General features: G+C 43.3%; 1 protein-coding gene across 1 annotated transcript in view; it reads left to right on the top strand.

Moving 5' to 3' along the window:
* ELAVL4 (ELAV like RNA binding protein 4) overlaps positions 1 to 16,524 on the top strand; it is an 86,163-nt gene that overhangs the window by 54,388 nt on the left and 15,251 nt on the right. The window contains exon 3 of the mRNA XM_089923033.1: positions 7,414 to 7,517. Within this exon, the coding sequence (XP_089779159.1) occupies positions 7,414 to 7,517 (104 nt within the window). The remainder of the gene's footprint in view (positions 1 to 7,413; positions 7,518 to 16,524) is intronic.

Here is a 16,524-nt window from a genome sequence, read left to right as displayed (position 1 = left end):
ATGGGTCTGGCTACTATTCTCTAGCCAAATAACCCTGGGTGTGTTATTTCTCCTTTTGAAGCCTCAGTTTCCCCTTCTGTAAAACAGGGATGGAAATGCCTACTTCAGAGGTTGTAAAGATTTAAATCATAATATATGTAAAGTGCTTAGCCCACAGTAGGTGCTTAATAAATATTCTCTATTATTTTTATTTTCTCAGTTAGAAACCAGGATAAACTGTGAGCATGGGGTCTCAAATAAATATAATTTAGAACCTTTGTATCTTAGCATTAGAAGGTATCTTATGAATTGATCTTGTTAACTGCTGCAACATCTCCTGATAAAATGTAGATCTGTTTGCATAGTTCTAGTCAGGGGGCCCTTACCACCTCACAAGGCAGCCTGTATCCTTATAAAATCATTAGTAGAAAGTTCTTCCTCTTATCAAGGCAAAAATCTACTCCCTCACTTTCTTCTATTGCCTGATTCTCATTCTCTCCCTTGGGGCACCACATAGCAAGCCTACCCCTGACTTCCCATGCAGCCTTTCAAGTATTGAGCACCCCTAGAATCTTCTCTCCTTCAAGGTTAAAGCCCACAGGTCTTTCAGATGTGTCTCATGGGATCTGGTTCCATACCTCTTACCACCATCCTCTGGGAACATAGCAGAGAACAAAAAATACTTGGTTTCCGCCATCAGTGAATTGATATTCTGATTGGGGGGTTAGGGAGTGAGACAAGTCACCTGAAGGCAGGAACAATTTCTTGGTTATTGGAGGCACACTCATAGTATCTAGCATGTCGTAGGTGTCAGTTATTTGTGGAATTAGTATGCCTATTGCATGCTATGTACTCCAATGTGCAAGAAAAGCATCAGAAACATTCTCTACCTTTGAGGAGGTTGGGCCTCATTCAGAAGATAGCATCCTCAGAGGCAACGGTGTAAGGCAGTATCCACTGGGGCATGGGAGACGGAAGAAAAGAAACCAGCATCTATTGAGCCTCTGTTATATACCAGGCACTCTACATGCATTATCACTTTCAGTACTCCTAACAACACCATGAAAAAAGTAATATTAAGTCCATTTTACAGATGAGATTACTCTAGCAAAAAGAGGCAAAGTAAGAATGCAAAATCTGCGGATGAAAAGAAATAGCGTATATTAAGAAATCCTGAGAGCTTTCCTGTCAGAGCTTCCCTTCCCTATGACTATGAGTTAGATGTGTAGTTTTCTCAGAAATCAGGGTGTGGAGAGGTTCGTTCAACTTAGCCTCTGTCACAGAGCAATAAGCTGAAGCTGCATTTCTTACAAGTCCCCAGGGATGCCAGTGATGCTGGTACAGGCATCACACTTAGAGTAGCAAGACTTTAAACCATACTTAATTTGAGGGAATTGTGTGAACTACCAAAAGAAAATAAATCCTCTGATTAGTTGGCTCTACTAACACTTGAGTTTGCAGGAGAAAATCCAAGACTCAGACTGTCCAGCAAGTGTAAACACCCACAGAGGTGGGCTGGGAAGGAACAGAGCCATGGATGCTCTAGAATCTCAAAGCATCCCAGTCACTGTGAAGAAGGGGAAGAGTTCCCAACACAAGGGGTGTGCATCCCCTTGAGTTCTTGCCTGATGCCAGACATTGCTGTGCCTTTGCAGAGAGACCAAACCCTGTGGAGAAAAGGCATGAGTTGGGAAGTCCCACAGACCTGAGTTCATTCAAATCCTAGCCTGGAGGCCTACTTCCTGGTTGACTTGGGGCAGGTTATTTAACATTTCTTAGCCTCACTTTCCTTATCTTTACAATGGGCCTAATGGTACCCATTTCCACAGGATTAAATTAGGTAATTTTAGTAAGCCACTTAGCAGAGTGCCTGGCACAAAGTAGGCACCGAATAAATTGTAGCTTCTGTTCATCCTCATGTTAATATAGTTAGTCCTCACGGTGATCCTTTGATTGTGAAGATAAGGGATTATCCCTGTTTTTTCCAGATAAGGGAACAGGCTGGTGAAGCTTAAATGAATTAACCAAGGATATACATCAAGTACAGTTTTGGGCCACACATACATGAGTACATGCAGTAACAGCCTCAGAGCTCTCTGACCCTCTTTAGGGTGTGTTGAAGTAGATTTCAAGGCAGTGGACAACAGGGAATGTCATCTCAGGACTGGCAGGGAGGGAGTCCTAGGATTTGAAGGTGGCTGAGGTTAACCCAGCATGTGGATTACTGCCCTGCAGGTGATCTTGAGGTGACTGGGGATTTTATCATGTGCTTTGAGAACAGAATTTCAGCCTGAGCTAAGGGTTCCAACATCCACAAAAATTCCTTACTCAACTCAGAAGGTTTCATCAACAGCAGGTACCCATCTGGCTGCCCCCTTGGGGGCTTTGCAGATGAGGGGAGTAGCTGTTAGGTTTCTGGAGAATGATGGTTTTTGAAGAAAGAAAGAGCAATGTGTGCAGGTTGGCAGAGCAGAAATGCTGAGGCTCCTCCCGGTCAGCCCTGTGAGGGGACAGCTTCTCTGCTGCTGCCATCAGCCATAAGGATGTCATATTTAGGGTCCTGCTGTCATAACCCACAGGACCCCAAAGGCAAGGGAAAACAACTTCTCTCCAGAATGACTGGGAAATGAGGGGTTATAATCAGCTATGATGGTGACATTTCCTAGCATTTGAATACAATAAAAGTGCTTAACACAAACTATTGAAGGTAATTTACTTTTTTCTCAGGTGGTTCAAAACAACTTCAGAGATATTTCAGGGCCTCAGTATAGTTGTCAACAACACTTTAGTTCCAGTGGAGTAACTGTGGATATGGCAAAGGGGACTAGATTTGGAGTCAAAAGATCTATACCAAGGGGTGAGCAAACTATGGCCCGAAGGCCAAATTGAGCCCATTGCCTCTTTTTTTCTAAATAAAGTTTTATTGGTGCTCAGCCATGCTCATTAGTTTACAGATTGTACATGGCTGCCTTCACGCTACAATGGCAGTGTCATCATGACAGACTGGAGGACCCACCAATCCTAAACTATCTACTGTCTCACCCTAAACATAAAACAGTTTGCCAACCCCTGATCTAGACTCAGTTTCAGCTATTCAGGGATAGTAGAGCAAATCGCTCTTCTCTCAGAACTTCAGTTTCCACATCTATAAATGATGACTCTCTCTCCCACGGGGTTGTTGGGAGACTCAAATGTGACATAATGGGTGGAAAGGCACTTTGGAAACTCAGGATTTCTTTGGAAACGTGAGCCAGGATGGTTTTTATTTTTCACCTGATCTGTGCTGGAGGGGAACCCACCAGGACATTTTTTGTTTGTGTTTTCCAGTCCCTGATGTCAGCTTGTTGTCCTGTTCTCCCTTTTTCACAAATACGAAATGAATTCCCCAGGTGCCCCTCTCATCCTCTTCTCCCTCCAAACATAAACACATCCTGGTCATGTGCTTACAGCAATGGAGAATTAGTACAAGTGTATGTATCCATCTGTTCCCTTATCAAATATTTGTTGAGTACCTACCATGTTCAAGTATGCAGTCTTTATAAACTAGTTCTTGTAGGGAGAAGTGTTTGCTTTCTAAGGGGAGAAGTTAGGTATAGAAATTATTATAACAGAAGAGAAATATTGCCACATTATAGTACGAGGACACGTCGTGTCTTTGTGTGTGTATGTGCATATGTGCGCAGTTTAAAAAATAGAAATATTCAGGTGCAGATTTAAGAAAAGCTTGTTAAAAACAAGAATCTGTTTAATCCAAAATACACTGAAGCGCCTTAAAAATGTAGCCATTGTGTATAACAGTTTTCCCTTGGAAACTACATTCTAATTTTAAGTTTCTATCCCAAACTGCCAAGAATGCCTTTCTTGCCCATTCATGGTCACTGGGCCTCTTACCCAAGCCTGCTGGTCAGGACTGCTAAGGACTGGTCACAAGTAAGGGTTGTAGGTCACCTGGGCATCAAGGAGCAGGCACTCACTATAGTTTCTGAATATTGGAGGTAGTCTTCATTTTATAACATTGTATCTTGTCTTTAATGATTTTGTTTTTTCTTTATTGGTGATTCAGTAAACATAACTTCAATGATTTAATTTGTATGCTTGGCTTGCTATCAAAATAAGCTCATAAACTGGGAGCAAAATAAAGTTTGTTTTAATTTTCTGTTCTGAAATTACTGTTGCCATACCTGTGTGGTCAAATCTTGCTGCTGCTGATAAAGGGAGAGAATGAAGCTATTTGAGAAGAAGAAAGAAAAAAAAAAAACCTTATCTATTTCTGGGATGCATATAGACACACTTAGTTCTAGGCTCCAGACTGGTTCCCCTGGGCCTTCCCAGCATGGTGGCTCTCTTGGTCCTCGTAGAAATAGTGTTGGTATTCTTTGTGAATAGGTTTCATTTGTATTTTTCTATGTTCTGTGTACAATTTAAATACAGAAATGCAAATCTAAAACCCATCACCAGTATATGGCCACCAAAATTAAAACATAAAATTCTTCCTCATTTTACTCTCCCTCACCACTAAAACAGTTTCTGAAAGAAATGAGGCTTGGGTTTTTATATTTTCTACCTAGGGATCTAATCCTCTCAAGAGTGTTTTAAAAGAATATGCTTAGCTCCACTGAGTATTTTTTATGAGACTTAGCTGTATTCCTTCCATGATGGCAAAGAAGCACGTAAAGAAGCCCGTTCATGAACCAGGCTAAGCACAGGTAGTTTTATTGTGCTGCCAGTTTATCTCATATCTTTCAATTCACAGGCAAGCCTTTCCACCTCTCTCCTCCTCCTGTTCAGTGCAGTGTCCTGTTTTAGAGTTTGCAGTTCATTATTTGATATCAAGGAAATCCTCTGATCTTTTATCCCTTTTCTTTCTGAAACGGTGTTCATCTACTTTTTAGTTTTCCCCAAAGCACCCTCATTCTTGACATTAAATGCAGTCTCTCTCTAAACGTAGAGCAGGTGAGCATAACACGGTTGTGCTGATTGCAGTCAGGCACTAAGGTGATGGTGGGTTTGGGACTACACAGGCAGGTGGGTAGATGTGGCGTATCTTGCTGGGCAGGAGTCTTTCCTTCACTTGACCTTCAGAACCTTCCTAGAAGCTGAGTGTGTTTTCCTTCCTCCTGAAGCAATGTCCTAAAATAAAGATAAAATATAGAATATAAAAATCGTAGCCACTATATATATTTAAGATTTCCGTAAATATATGAATAACTGGAAAGAAAGATAGCATATCAGGGAACATGCACCACTGGTAGGCATGATAAATTCTTCCACATATATTCCATCAGTACAATGAGTCATTGTTAAGTGGTTAAGTGCAGTTAAGTGGTGAGTGTTTTGTCTATATTTTTCGTATTTCATTTTAATTTTATACAAATTAAATTTAGTTGGATAGATTGACTCTGACCTGTTTCCTAGAACTCATACATAAGGTTTGTCATTGAGATTATTACTTTAAAAGTGCCCTCTAAAGCCCCTCAATTTGGTGCATGACTGTTTAAAAGAAATAACTGTAAGACTTTTACAGCAATTTTTAAGGCTTCTCTTATATACAAGGTAAATAAGGACTGATAAATTTGCATGATGAAAATAGATTTAATTAGGCGAATTTAGCTAGGCTTGATGAGGTGAAGCTGAATTTAGGATGAATGATATTTTTAAACCAATGAATTAGTCTCATGTATTTTTGGATTTGCAAAAAATTTTCTGATAACATGTAGCAGGGTCTTGTATTCACACACACCTCTTTCTCTAACTGTTACTCTCCTGTGTGTGTGTGCACACGTGTGTGTGCACACATGCACTCGCCACTCATACACACACACCTCTCACACACCACACATAACCCAGTGAAATAGAAAGAGAAGGGCCCTGGTAGCTACAGCGTGCTCAACATTTTCTCCCCCTTCTTCAGTTACTAATTCTGGCTGGTGAAGGGCATATCTAGCGAAGTTTGCGCCTGTCTTTCCTGTTCTAACCCTGTTATTCCAAAACAGAAGGAATATCCTAATGTATTGTCATTTGGGGTTTTCCATTTTGGGGACAAAAACGCAACTGAGTTTCCTCATGATTCTCTTTACTTCCACCCTATAAAGGATAATAAAGTCATCCATCTTCTGATCCGGAACCCAACTTGTTTTCCCAGGTTCCCTCCTACGACCAACACAAACACAGACATTTACCAGCAAAACAGAAGCTGTTGGAAAGATTTTTTGGCTGCTGAAGTGGGCTCCTGTCACCAGGACATGGCAGACTTTTTGCTGTATTGTCTCCCAGCCCTGGTCTGAGTGTACTCCAAAGAGAGCTTTATGTAATCAGTCTTTCCTGACATGTGACGTCCTGTCATTTTCCTCCCCTTCGGCTCTGCTGCCGCCCACAAATCAATAGCATTGCCTGGGAAGTTCAAGCTGGCTTTGCAGCCACCCCAAGCTCTGTATTTCTTAAAGAGTATGTCAGAAAATGTAAAGTTTCCTAATGATATTTTTGGCTGATGACACATGGCAGAGCTGATGGACTATTTATAATCAGTGGCACGATCGCAAGCACATTATTTTTATTTCACTTAGTGGGGGAGCCCTGTCACTTGCTACCTCTCTTTTCAGACAAGTTGATGCCATCTTCACCTAAAGTAGCTAAATCCTCTTTGCAGAGTGTATTTGCACTCTGCAAAGTGTTAGGAGCTCCCCAGTTCTTTCCAGTAGAAGCCCCCCCATTTTTTATTGTTCTTAGGCTGGGGGAATGATGAGGGCAATGAATGATTTGTTGCAACTGCTTTAAATTCTGGCCATGCCTTCACTATAAATGTCTCCAGTCTTTGCTGCTCAGATCTTGCTACAGTCCTCTGAGTGTAGGCATGGATAGCATGACTGAGGCAGCAAGACACAGCTACTGCATCCAGCACTTGTCCCAATTTTACAGGACTGAGCATAGCAGAGCTGTCTTTTGTTGAGCAGCTACTATGTTCTAGGTAGGCATTGCATGCTCAATATCTCGTTAACCCTCTCAAACCTGTCTGTGGCAAGTGCTGTTATCTGCAGAGAAGAAACCTCTGGGGAAAACAGGAGATTAAGTGAATTCTCTTCAGAGTCACACAGCTGATAGGAAAAGCCCCAGGACTCCAGTTCAGAACTCTTCTAACAAACCACACCTGCTCTTTTCCACTACCCTGCCCTGCCTCTTCCCAATTAAGTGGACACTTGTGTGTATATGGTGTGGACGTGCACGGGCACTTACCTATTCCCAGCTGGGGCAGCTCCTGTGAGTTTAAAGGCTGACCAGAGTGAGAGATGGAAGAACTAGAAACTTCTCAACCTGGGAGCAAACCCTGGTATAAAAGGAACCATGTACTAGAGGGTTTTGACACACTGCAATGGGAAGTGTTACCTTAATAAAGATAATGAGCTCTCTCTCTCTCTTTTTTAAAAAATGTTTCCACAGGACAGAGTTTAGGGTATGGATTCGTTAACTATATTGATCCAAAGGATGCAGAGAAAGCCATCAACACTTTAAATGGACTCAGACTCCAGACCAAAACCATAAAGGTAAGAGGTTACATGTTAGCTCCTTATTTGGGAGGCACTGGTTAAATTTCATTCCTTTGATCTAATAAATTCAGGCTATGAGGGAGCTGGCAGTGGCGTTCTTTATTTATTATTCAAAGGACACTTACCATCCACTGTACTAAGTGAGGGACACAGATCATTACAGAAGAAAGAGGTGAGGGTTGAGTAGAGGGAGGGGACCACAAGCTGTGGGACCTCCATTCCAGAGAGCAGGTAAGATGCCAGGGATGACTAACCCCATCAAGAATGCCTGTGTGGGCTTCCCTGGTGGCGCAGTGGTTGAGAGTCCGCCTGCCGATGCAGGGGACACGGGTTCGTGCCCCGGTCCAGGAAAATCCCACATGCCACGGAGCGGCTGGGCCCGTGAGCCGTGGCCGCTGAGCCTGTGTGTCCGGAGCCTGTGCTCCGCAACGGGAGAGGCCACAACAGTGAGAGGCCCACGTACCGCAGGAAAAAAAAAAAAAGAATGCCTGTGAGCTCAAGCCTGCAAAGATGGTCAGAGCAGAGCCAAGGGTAGAAGCTGTTCCAGGCAGAGGGAACAACACATGCAAAGCTGTGAAAATGTATATAAACATTGTGAGTGGGGAACAACATATAGAACACACTATGGCCTAAGGTTGAGCAGGGAGATGATGAAAAGATGAGGATAGGAGGTAGGCAGGGGGCTCACATGTGAGGCCAAGCATCTTGGTTTTACCTAAAGGTGAAGAGGACCCTCCTAAACAAGACTTGAAAAGGAAAAATCAGTTTAAAAGAAATGCACTGGTGTAATAGGGTCAGGTACTATAACATCTGGGGAGGAATGAAAAAGTAAACATTCTAGCAATCCAAAAATAATCAGACTGGTAGATAATATCTCAGGAGGGGTTGTTTCAAGTCAGAAAAGAAAAACAGTCCCCCAGAGCCTGCTCCTCCAAATGGACATTTCTGTGGCTGGATAGTCACTCTCTCCGTTCAGACTTCACCTTGTGAGGATCCTTGAGGAGGTGGTGCTGTTTGCTTTCGGCCCCTGGCCCCTGACAGCCAGTGGTGGTCTCCTGGATGGAGCCTGCCTCTTCCTCAGCCTCCCTCTCCCTTCTTCCCCCACCTCCAGGCAGCATCCTGTTCGGGGGCAGCTGCCAGCCGATTAATGAGTCCCATCCTTCATAGCCTATTAAACCATGGGGAGGTGTGTCCTGGGCGCTCTTATCCTCACGACAGCAGATCTGACGCAAAGTAGGACAAAAGAGAAACCTCTCCCAGAATGGAAATCTATAGATGGCACCAGCTCTCAGCATTTGAAAACACAAAACCAGAACTTTATGGTTCAACAGAGCTACTTTTCCAACATCCAGACTGACAGGAGGCTACTGGTGTAAGAAAATCTTAGCTGGGAGGTAATCAAAACAAAACCAAAACAAAACAGAAGCCTTCTCTTTTTGGAATATATTATGTGGTTATCTTTCTTTCTCTTTCTCTCTCTTTTCTTTTATATCTTTCTTTCTTCTTTCTTTCTTCCTTCCTTCCTTTCTTTCTTTCCCTTTCTTTCTTTCTCTCTTTCTTTTTCTTTCTTTCTTCCTCCACTCCCTCCCTCCTCCTTTCCCTCCTTCCTTCCTTCCTTGCTTCCTTCTTTCCTTTCTTTTAAGCCACTCTACTTTTGCAATTTAGTTTAGCTTATTTTCTAAAGATGATCGCTTTCCTGATCTCATACAGTCTGGGTTTCACAAAGACCCCAAAATGAGCTTGACACAGGTTGCCTCAGTCTCAGCTTAGAATCAGTCCCTGTGAGTTCTCTAAAAGAGAAATAATCGAGAGTTGTTTAATTATGGGGTAGTCCTCTGAGAGACAGGAGCATTAATTTCTTTCAAAGGAAAAACATACCTATTTTCAATGTTTTGAGATGGGATGCTCTTGTCACCTGATTCTTTGATGAGGCCACACCAGGTTGAGAGGTGTATTTGTGGGTTTGATTGATTTTTTGTGTGTTATCCAGTTCAGCATTAGAATGTCAGACATTTGCTCTTCCCTTGATGCTCTTCCCTAATCTTAAACTGAGAAAGATGCTTTTCTTTCCTCTACAGTTTTCTTAAAACCCAAACCTCCCCAAGAGCTTAGGGTCAAATTCTTAGCCATCCATTCTGCTTTTTTAAAATAAAGTATTCCATGAAGCCATTGAAGATTCCCAAAAGGCTGAGTGGATCCGGCTTTTCTGATCTCAGAATGCAACCCCCCTGGCCCATGATGCCATCAGAAGAAGTGCTTTGTCTCAGTGGATCTTAGAAACAAGTAACATTGATTATTTTCTTTCTGTGAAGAACCGGTCAGCCTCCTTCCCATCTCTATATCCCTTTCCCCGCTCCCTCACCCACCCTGTGCTCACCCTGAATCAAAATGCTGCCAACACATTTGCACCCAGCAGCAACGTGGGCTTCCGAGGCACTGTAGGATTCAAAATGCATGATGCCACGGCTGAATCAATAATTTCCATTCTCTACGATGAATGAAAATTTAATGTGCAAACCTGGGGATTTCAGCCCTTTCATTAAAGCGTTTATTTGCCGTACTAAAAATTAAGTTTGAGTGATAGGTTCCTTTATTAACTTTTCTTCCCTTTCCTAAAGGGACACAGTGTTTCAGGTAAAAATCATATTAAAGGAAAGGAAAGAAGCAAACCCTTTTTGTGTGCTGTTAATAGTCTCATCATTTATTAATTTTTTAAATTACTTTTCTGCCTTTCAAGCCACTATTTACTTCTTCTGCTTCAGTTTGCTTTGATAAGTGACATGAGATTTATCTCTTTGCTCTTATTCCCATGAAGGAATAAGATAACTTGCCTATCTGGAAAAAACAAGTATCATCTTTGGAAGCATGCATCATAGAAATCTCCTCAGAATCATGTAGTACATGTTTGCAAACTTCGGTCAAGTCTGTCCCTCCTTTTGCTTCCTGCAAAACACACGACTTCAAATGTAATGTACAACATAGATGCAGGCAAACCAACAGTTAATTCCTAAGCTTTGAAGGTTAGTGATGAACAGCTAGATTCAGGGATAGTTCTAGAAAGCCCTGAGGGAGTAGTGGAGACTATAGTGGGCTGGAGAGCACTAAAAGGGGCAGCTGTTCTTCCACTGCTACTGATTATTTAAACCCAGATCATTGTCAGATCTTCCACTTATTCAATAGAAACCAAAAGCTAGATATTTTATGCCAAATCTCCCAATTTTTAAAGGTTAAAAACCAACTCAAAAAATTTTAGAGCATTATGTAGGCAAGCCAAACAAAACTTTTTTTTTTAACATCTTTATTGGAGTGTAATTGCTTTACAATGGTGGGTTAGTTTCTGCTTTATAACAAAGTGAATCAGTTATACATATACATATGTTCCCATATCTCTTCCCTCTTGCGTCTCCCTCCCTCCCACCCTCCCTATCCCACCCCTCTAGGTGGTCACAAAGCACTGAGCTGATCTCCCTGTGCTGTGCGGCTGCTTCCCACTAGCTATCTACCTTACATTTGGTAGTGTATATATGTCCATGCCACTCTCTCAGTTTGTCACAGCTTCCCCTTCCCCATATCCTCAAGTCCATGCTCTAGTAGGTCTGTGTCTTTATTCCCGTCTTACCCCTAGGTTCTTCATGACATTTTTTTTTCTTAGATTGCATATATATGTGTTAGCATGCGGTATTTGTTTTTCTCTTTCTGACTTACTTCACGTTGTATGACAGACTCTAGGTCCATCCACCTCACTACAAATAACTCAATTTCGTTTCTTTTATGGCTGAGTAATATTCCATTGTATATATGTGCCACATCTTCTTTATCCATTCATCTGCTGATGGACACTTAGGTTGCTTCCATGTCCTGGCTATTGTAAATAGAGCTGCAATGAACATTGTGGTACATAACTCTTTTTGAATTATGCTTTTCTCAGGGTATATGCCCAGTAGTGGGATTGCTGGGACAAACAAAACTTAAGAGATGACTTACGGAGAAGCAGTTTGCAGCCTCTGAACTCAAATTTAAATACACAAACACTATTTTACATTTTGAAAGTGAATGATTCATTACTAGGCTGCTAGTAGAAGGTGCCCACAAATGATGGTTCCCTGTTAACAAATGTTCGTTTCCCCTTTATTAAGAGGGATGTAATGTGACTGTGTGTGAATACTGAGGGCACGTGGAGGGCAAGACCAGGCCCCTGTCCTCAAGGAGAATACGATCTTAGCATAGATACAGCATCAAAGCAGAGAAAGAGAATGCTTCTTTAAATAAGCCCCTCTAAGTAGTGTGGATGACTGCAGATAACTTGCCTATCTGGGGAAAAAAAACAAGTATCTTCATTGGAAACATGCATTACAGAGATCTCCTTGGAGCCGTCTAGTACATGTTTGCAAACACATGACTGCAGAGGAATTGTTCTTTGGATTATAACTTCTTTAGTGGGAGAAAGTGGCCAGGTTCCCACGCCTCTTGGAGATTAGGCTCAGAGATGAATTGACTTGTCCGAAGGCACACAAGTGGCCAGCAGTTGAGCTGAGTTAGCATCCAAAGGTGCCGTGAAAGATTCTTCCAGAAGAGGAGCTACTTAATATGTGAGCATGAGCTGGAAAGGAAATAATAATAATAATGATAGTAATGATACCTTATATTGAGCATTTACTCTGTGTCCAACAGTATTCTAACCGCTACGCATGTTTAATAACATTTAACCCTTGAAGCCTCCCTAGGGCTAGATGCTTTACACACATCAGCTCTGATTCTTAAAATAGTGATTCTCTCCTTTATACAATTGAGGAAACTGAGGCCCAAAGAGGATAAGAGACTTATCCAGGATCACACAGTTAGTAAGAGAGATTTGGAATAAGAAAAAAATGTTTTAAAAATAACTCTGGCAATAGGTCATCAGTGTGGGAATGTCTCACTGCCTGCTTGCTCAGCGGCACATGCATTCTGTGAGTGTGTGGGTGTGTATTTGGTTCTGTGCACACATGGGTTATACTCCCTGGTGAGGGAAGATATATAAAAAGCAAACAGATGAATTGCATGGCTCCTCCGGGTTCTTCAGTAAACAGACTTGTGGTTCGGGGCTTCTGCCATCAATCAGGAGACAGATCTGACTTCAGATCGTATCTTCTGAGACCCCTGCTTTCCAGGCCCTGAGCTAGGTCCTACGACTTCGGTGACATAGGGATGGCAGTGCCCTGGAGATTCTTCCATCCATGTGAGTCAGAGAGGCATGGGGGGCGCTTCCCTGGTGGTGCAGTGGTTGAGAGCCCGCCTGCTGATGCAGGGGACATGGGTTCGTGCCCCGGTCTGGGAGGATCCCACATGCCGCGGAGCGGCTGGGCCCGTGAGCCATGGCCGCTGAGCTTGCGTGTCCGGAGCCTGTGCTCCGCAACGGGAGAGGCCACAGCAGTGAGAGGCCTGCGTATCACAAAAAAAAAAAAAAGAGAGAGGCATGGGGTATGGACCATGGGCTTACACTGACTAGGCTGCCAAAGACCCAAAATTGGGTCTTTTCTCAGCATTTCAACCATAAACCCAGTGGAGATTATTTGCCCTGTTTAGGGCCTTGGAAGTGCTGTTTAGCTTCCAACCCCCCGTTTGTCTCCAAAAGAGATCACTTTAGACGCTGAGAAGCACTGAGCAAAATGGCTGTGGGTTCTGGAAGATGATCCCCAGTACTCCTGGACCCCGCAGTGGATGCCTGTCGCAGTCCTGAACCTCTGCAGGGCATTTACAAGAGCAGCTTCTGAATTCCAGCCTCTTTCTAAGAAGCACTCTGTTGAATGCAGTTGCAGTAGTCCAGCTCTGTGTTGCATTAACTAGGAACAAAGAAAAGTAGATGGTTCTGTAGTAGCTTCAAAAGAGGGATATGTTTACCAGAAGTTTGGATTGATATACAAGTTACACTGAGAGCCTTCAGTAAAAAGTGATCCAGAATGGGATTTGAGGATGTAGGATCCTAACCCTTTCCGTGCAGTGGGACACCTGTTTGGGTTTTAACCTGAGTTTGAGGACCAGGATTAGAGAAGTGTTCACTGCTCTGCCTCTGGAAACTCGTCTCTCACGGGAGCCACAAACATGTGAAGGAGTGCCTCTAATGCGGTGAGATGGGGACTGCCACAGGGCTGCAGAGGTTCCCACTTGATTGGGGTAGAGGAGCCGGAGTAGGGAGCTGTGCACAGTTTGAGCAGGAGAGGGATCTGATCAAAGTAAAGCTCTAAGTAGGTTCATCTGGCACTGGTGCGTCACTTAGGTTGTTTGACTGAACGAAACCAGAGGCTTGCAGGCTGCTGTGCTAGTTTTTTGTCAGCCTTAGACTTTGGTTTTCCTCAGCTCTGTTAGGAGCTTTTTTGACTCATTTTAAAAGCAAAACAGGCTTATTTATAAATAATTCGGAAAATTCATTATCATGTAATGAAGGCAATGTCAGACATTCCCAGCTCCATGCTATTAACGTTTTTATATTTTTCCTTCCTTTTCTCATTGCATTACATTTACAAATGATGTTGTGGCTTTTCTTTTCCTAATCATTGCATTAAACTATTACTCAAATTATAAAAATATGAATTTAAAGAAAGCATTCCCAGAGCACAGCTCTTGTGCAAACTGGAGGCGTGAGTGATTTCAGGATTAGGTCGGGAGGAGGGGACAAAAAAGCTGTTCCTGCCACTGTGACCGAACCCAGGAGGGTTGGCACTCAGTCAGGAGAGAAGGTGAGAGAGTAAAAGAGAAGCTTTATCACGAGGCAACAGCCCGGTTCCAGGGGGAGCAGAGCTAGAGGAGGGGAAGGTGCCTGAGTGAAGGCTTTTCGGAAGGGGAAAAAGCCTCGCTTCTCCGGAAAGGAGAGCAGCTCCTTTATTTCAGCCTCTTGCTCTGATGTTGCTTAGCCATTTCTCCATTTTCGCGTTATTCTTCTAATAGCACTAACGGTGCCTCCGGGGGATCTTTCCACACTTGAGTTTTGCAGTTTCCAGTTTGCCCCTCCTGCTTCGTTCTCTTGCCAGGGGTCATCAGGGAGCCTTACCTCCCTCCCTCCACGCGCCCGCAATCCACCTGCCTTGCTAAAGGCCTCCATTCCGCTGAGGCATCTTTTCTTTGCTCTTGGCATAAGCAATTATTTCTCCTATCACTGCTCTTAATGCTTCCCGGAGAGTTAGCAGATCATTTTCTGCTGGCAGATATCACCCCACCCAGAAATGATAGACTACCTCCCTCCGTCTCGTTAATAATAAAAAGGCATTTTCTCTCCTCCCCCATTATGGCTGTAGTCAGAGCCGGTGTGGGAATGCTTCCCTGCCAAGGTCAGCAGGGGCGACTGGATCACTGAATCCCCGAGGAGTGAAGAGAGGGGGTGGCAACACCAGTGGAAACGGGAGACCCGTCTACCCCAGTTGTACCAGGCACTTTCTCTCCTGTGACACATTCCATTTGGCTGCTTTGCTTCCTAGCGCCCTGTTAACTTCCGTTGAGTGATTAATTTCAGTTACAGGTGTAGGAGTTTGAGAGATGGAAATACAGTTCCCTTACTCTGCCCAGTGAGGCTCTTATGTCCCCAGTATCTTAAAGGTCATCCACAGTGTCCTGTGTCTGGGTTACAAAAGAAAATTGGTCAGGCGCAGGTTACAAGGACACTTAAGTTTTCAGAAGTGTGTGGAATGAGGCTTGGGGGCTTTAGCTGTCTACAAGTGTAAAAGATCCCACAGTGTGATGTGAGCTGCTTAAAAAAAACTCAGCACACCTCAGGTGTCTTAGGAGAACTGTGGACTCCAGATCCCGGGAAACAGTGGTCCTTTCTTGTCCACTCTGGTCAACCCATCCCTGGTGTCTTGTCTCCATTTCTCAGCTCCACGTTTTGAAAAGACCAGATGCTCTAAGGGTTGTCCAGAGGCAAATGAGGAAGATGGCCAAACGGTGCTGCACTCACATATTCACTCCACAATGGTTGCTTTTCCATTCTCTAGAGAAAAAAAAAAGTGACTCTGAAGCTCAATCCTATATGTCAAGGATCTAGAAAGAGAATCTATGTGTCTATCATTTGCCTTGGGTGGTAGTGAGTCCCTGATTGTCAGACACATGCAAATGGAGTCATTAGGGGTGACTTAGAGGGATTCCTATACCAGACTGGAGTCTGACTAAATGATTCTAAAGGTTCCTTCTAGCTCTGAGATGCTATAACTTTGTGTTGTTCCTGGGCCTCGAGCTGTTCTGTCTAGTAGCCACTAGCCATTTATGGCTCTTTACATCTGAGTTTAAAATAATTAAAATTAAATGAAAAGTTCAGTTCCTCAGTCACACTAGGCATGTTTGAAGTACTCAATAGCCACCTGTAGCTGGTGGCTACCATGTTGGACAGCACAGATCTACAACGTCTGCTTGATCCCAGAAAGTTCTGCTGGACAATGCTGGCCTAGAACATCAGCGGCCCTGGGGAATAAAGGATCACTTCTCCATGGTTACCATGAAGCCCCAGAGCAGATCAGCTGGTCTGTCAAAGGTCATAGAGCCACATCCCTCTCCCCTTTCCCCTTGCTGTCCATTCAAAAGAGCTCTGAGTTCAGATGGAGAGTCTGGTCCAGCTCCGTTAGAAACTACTAGGATGACCTTGGACAACTTAGTTGATTTCTCTGGACTTACTTCCTCATCTACAGAATGATTCCTTCCAACTTTAAGTCTAACTAATAAAATATTATAGCACGATCTCTCCAGCTTGGTAACTTTCCAGGGAAAGTAGCAGTTTATGCCAAGTACACGGCTTCTATTTCACTGTCCACGATAGCCTGGCATAGTGGAAAGATCCCAGAACTTAGTCATATCCAGCTTTGTCTTAGTTCAGCTGTGTGACCTTGGACAAGTACTTGAGCTCACTGAGCCAGAGTTTGTCGTCTGGAAAATGGAACTAATAATATCTCACTTATAGGTAGTCCTGGCTTACAGTGGATTGCTTGAGTAATGCTCCCCAGCATGAAGATGGTAGTGAATAGGGCTACCCCTAAGGTAAAAA

This window comes from Delphinapterus leucas, chromosome 1 (genome assembly GCF_059928025.1).
Source record: "Delphinapterus leucas isolate spDelLeu-1000000601 "Yukka" chromosome 1, BTC_Dleu_Yukka2, whole genome shotgun sequence".
Classification (NCBI taxonomy): Eukaryota; Metazoa; Chordata; class Mammalia; order Artiodactyla; family Monodontidae; genus Delphinapterus; species Delphinapterus leucas.
The sequence above is the reverse complement of the archived record's forward strand: the minus strand, read 5'-3'. Positions and strand labels throughout refer to the sequence as shown.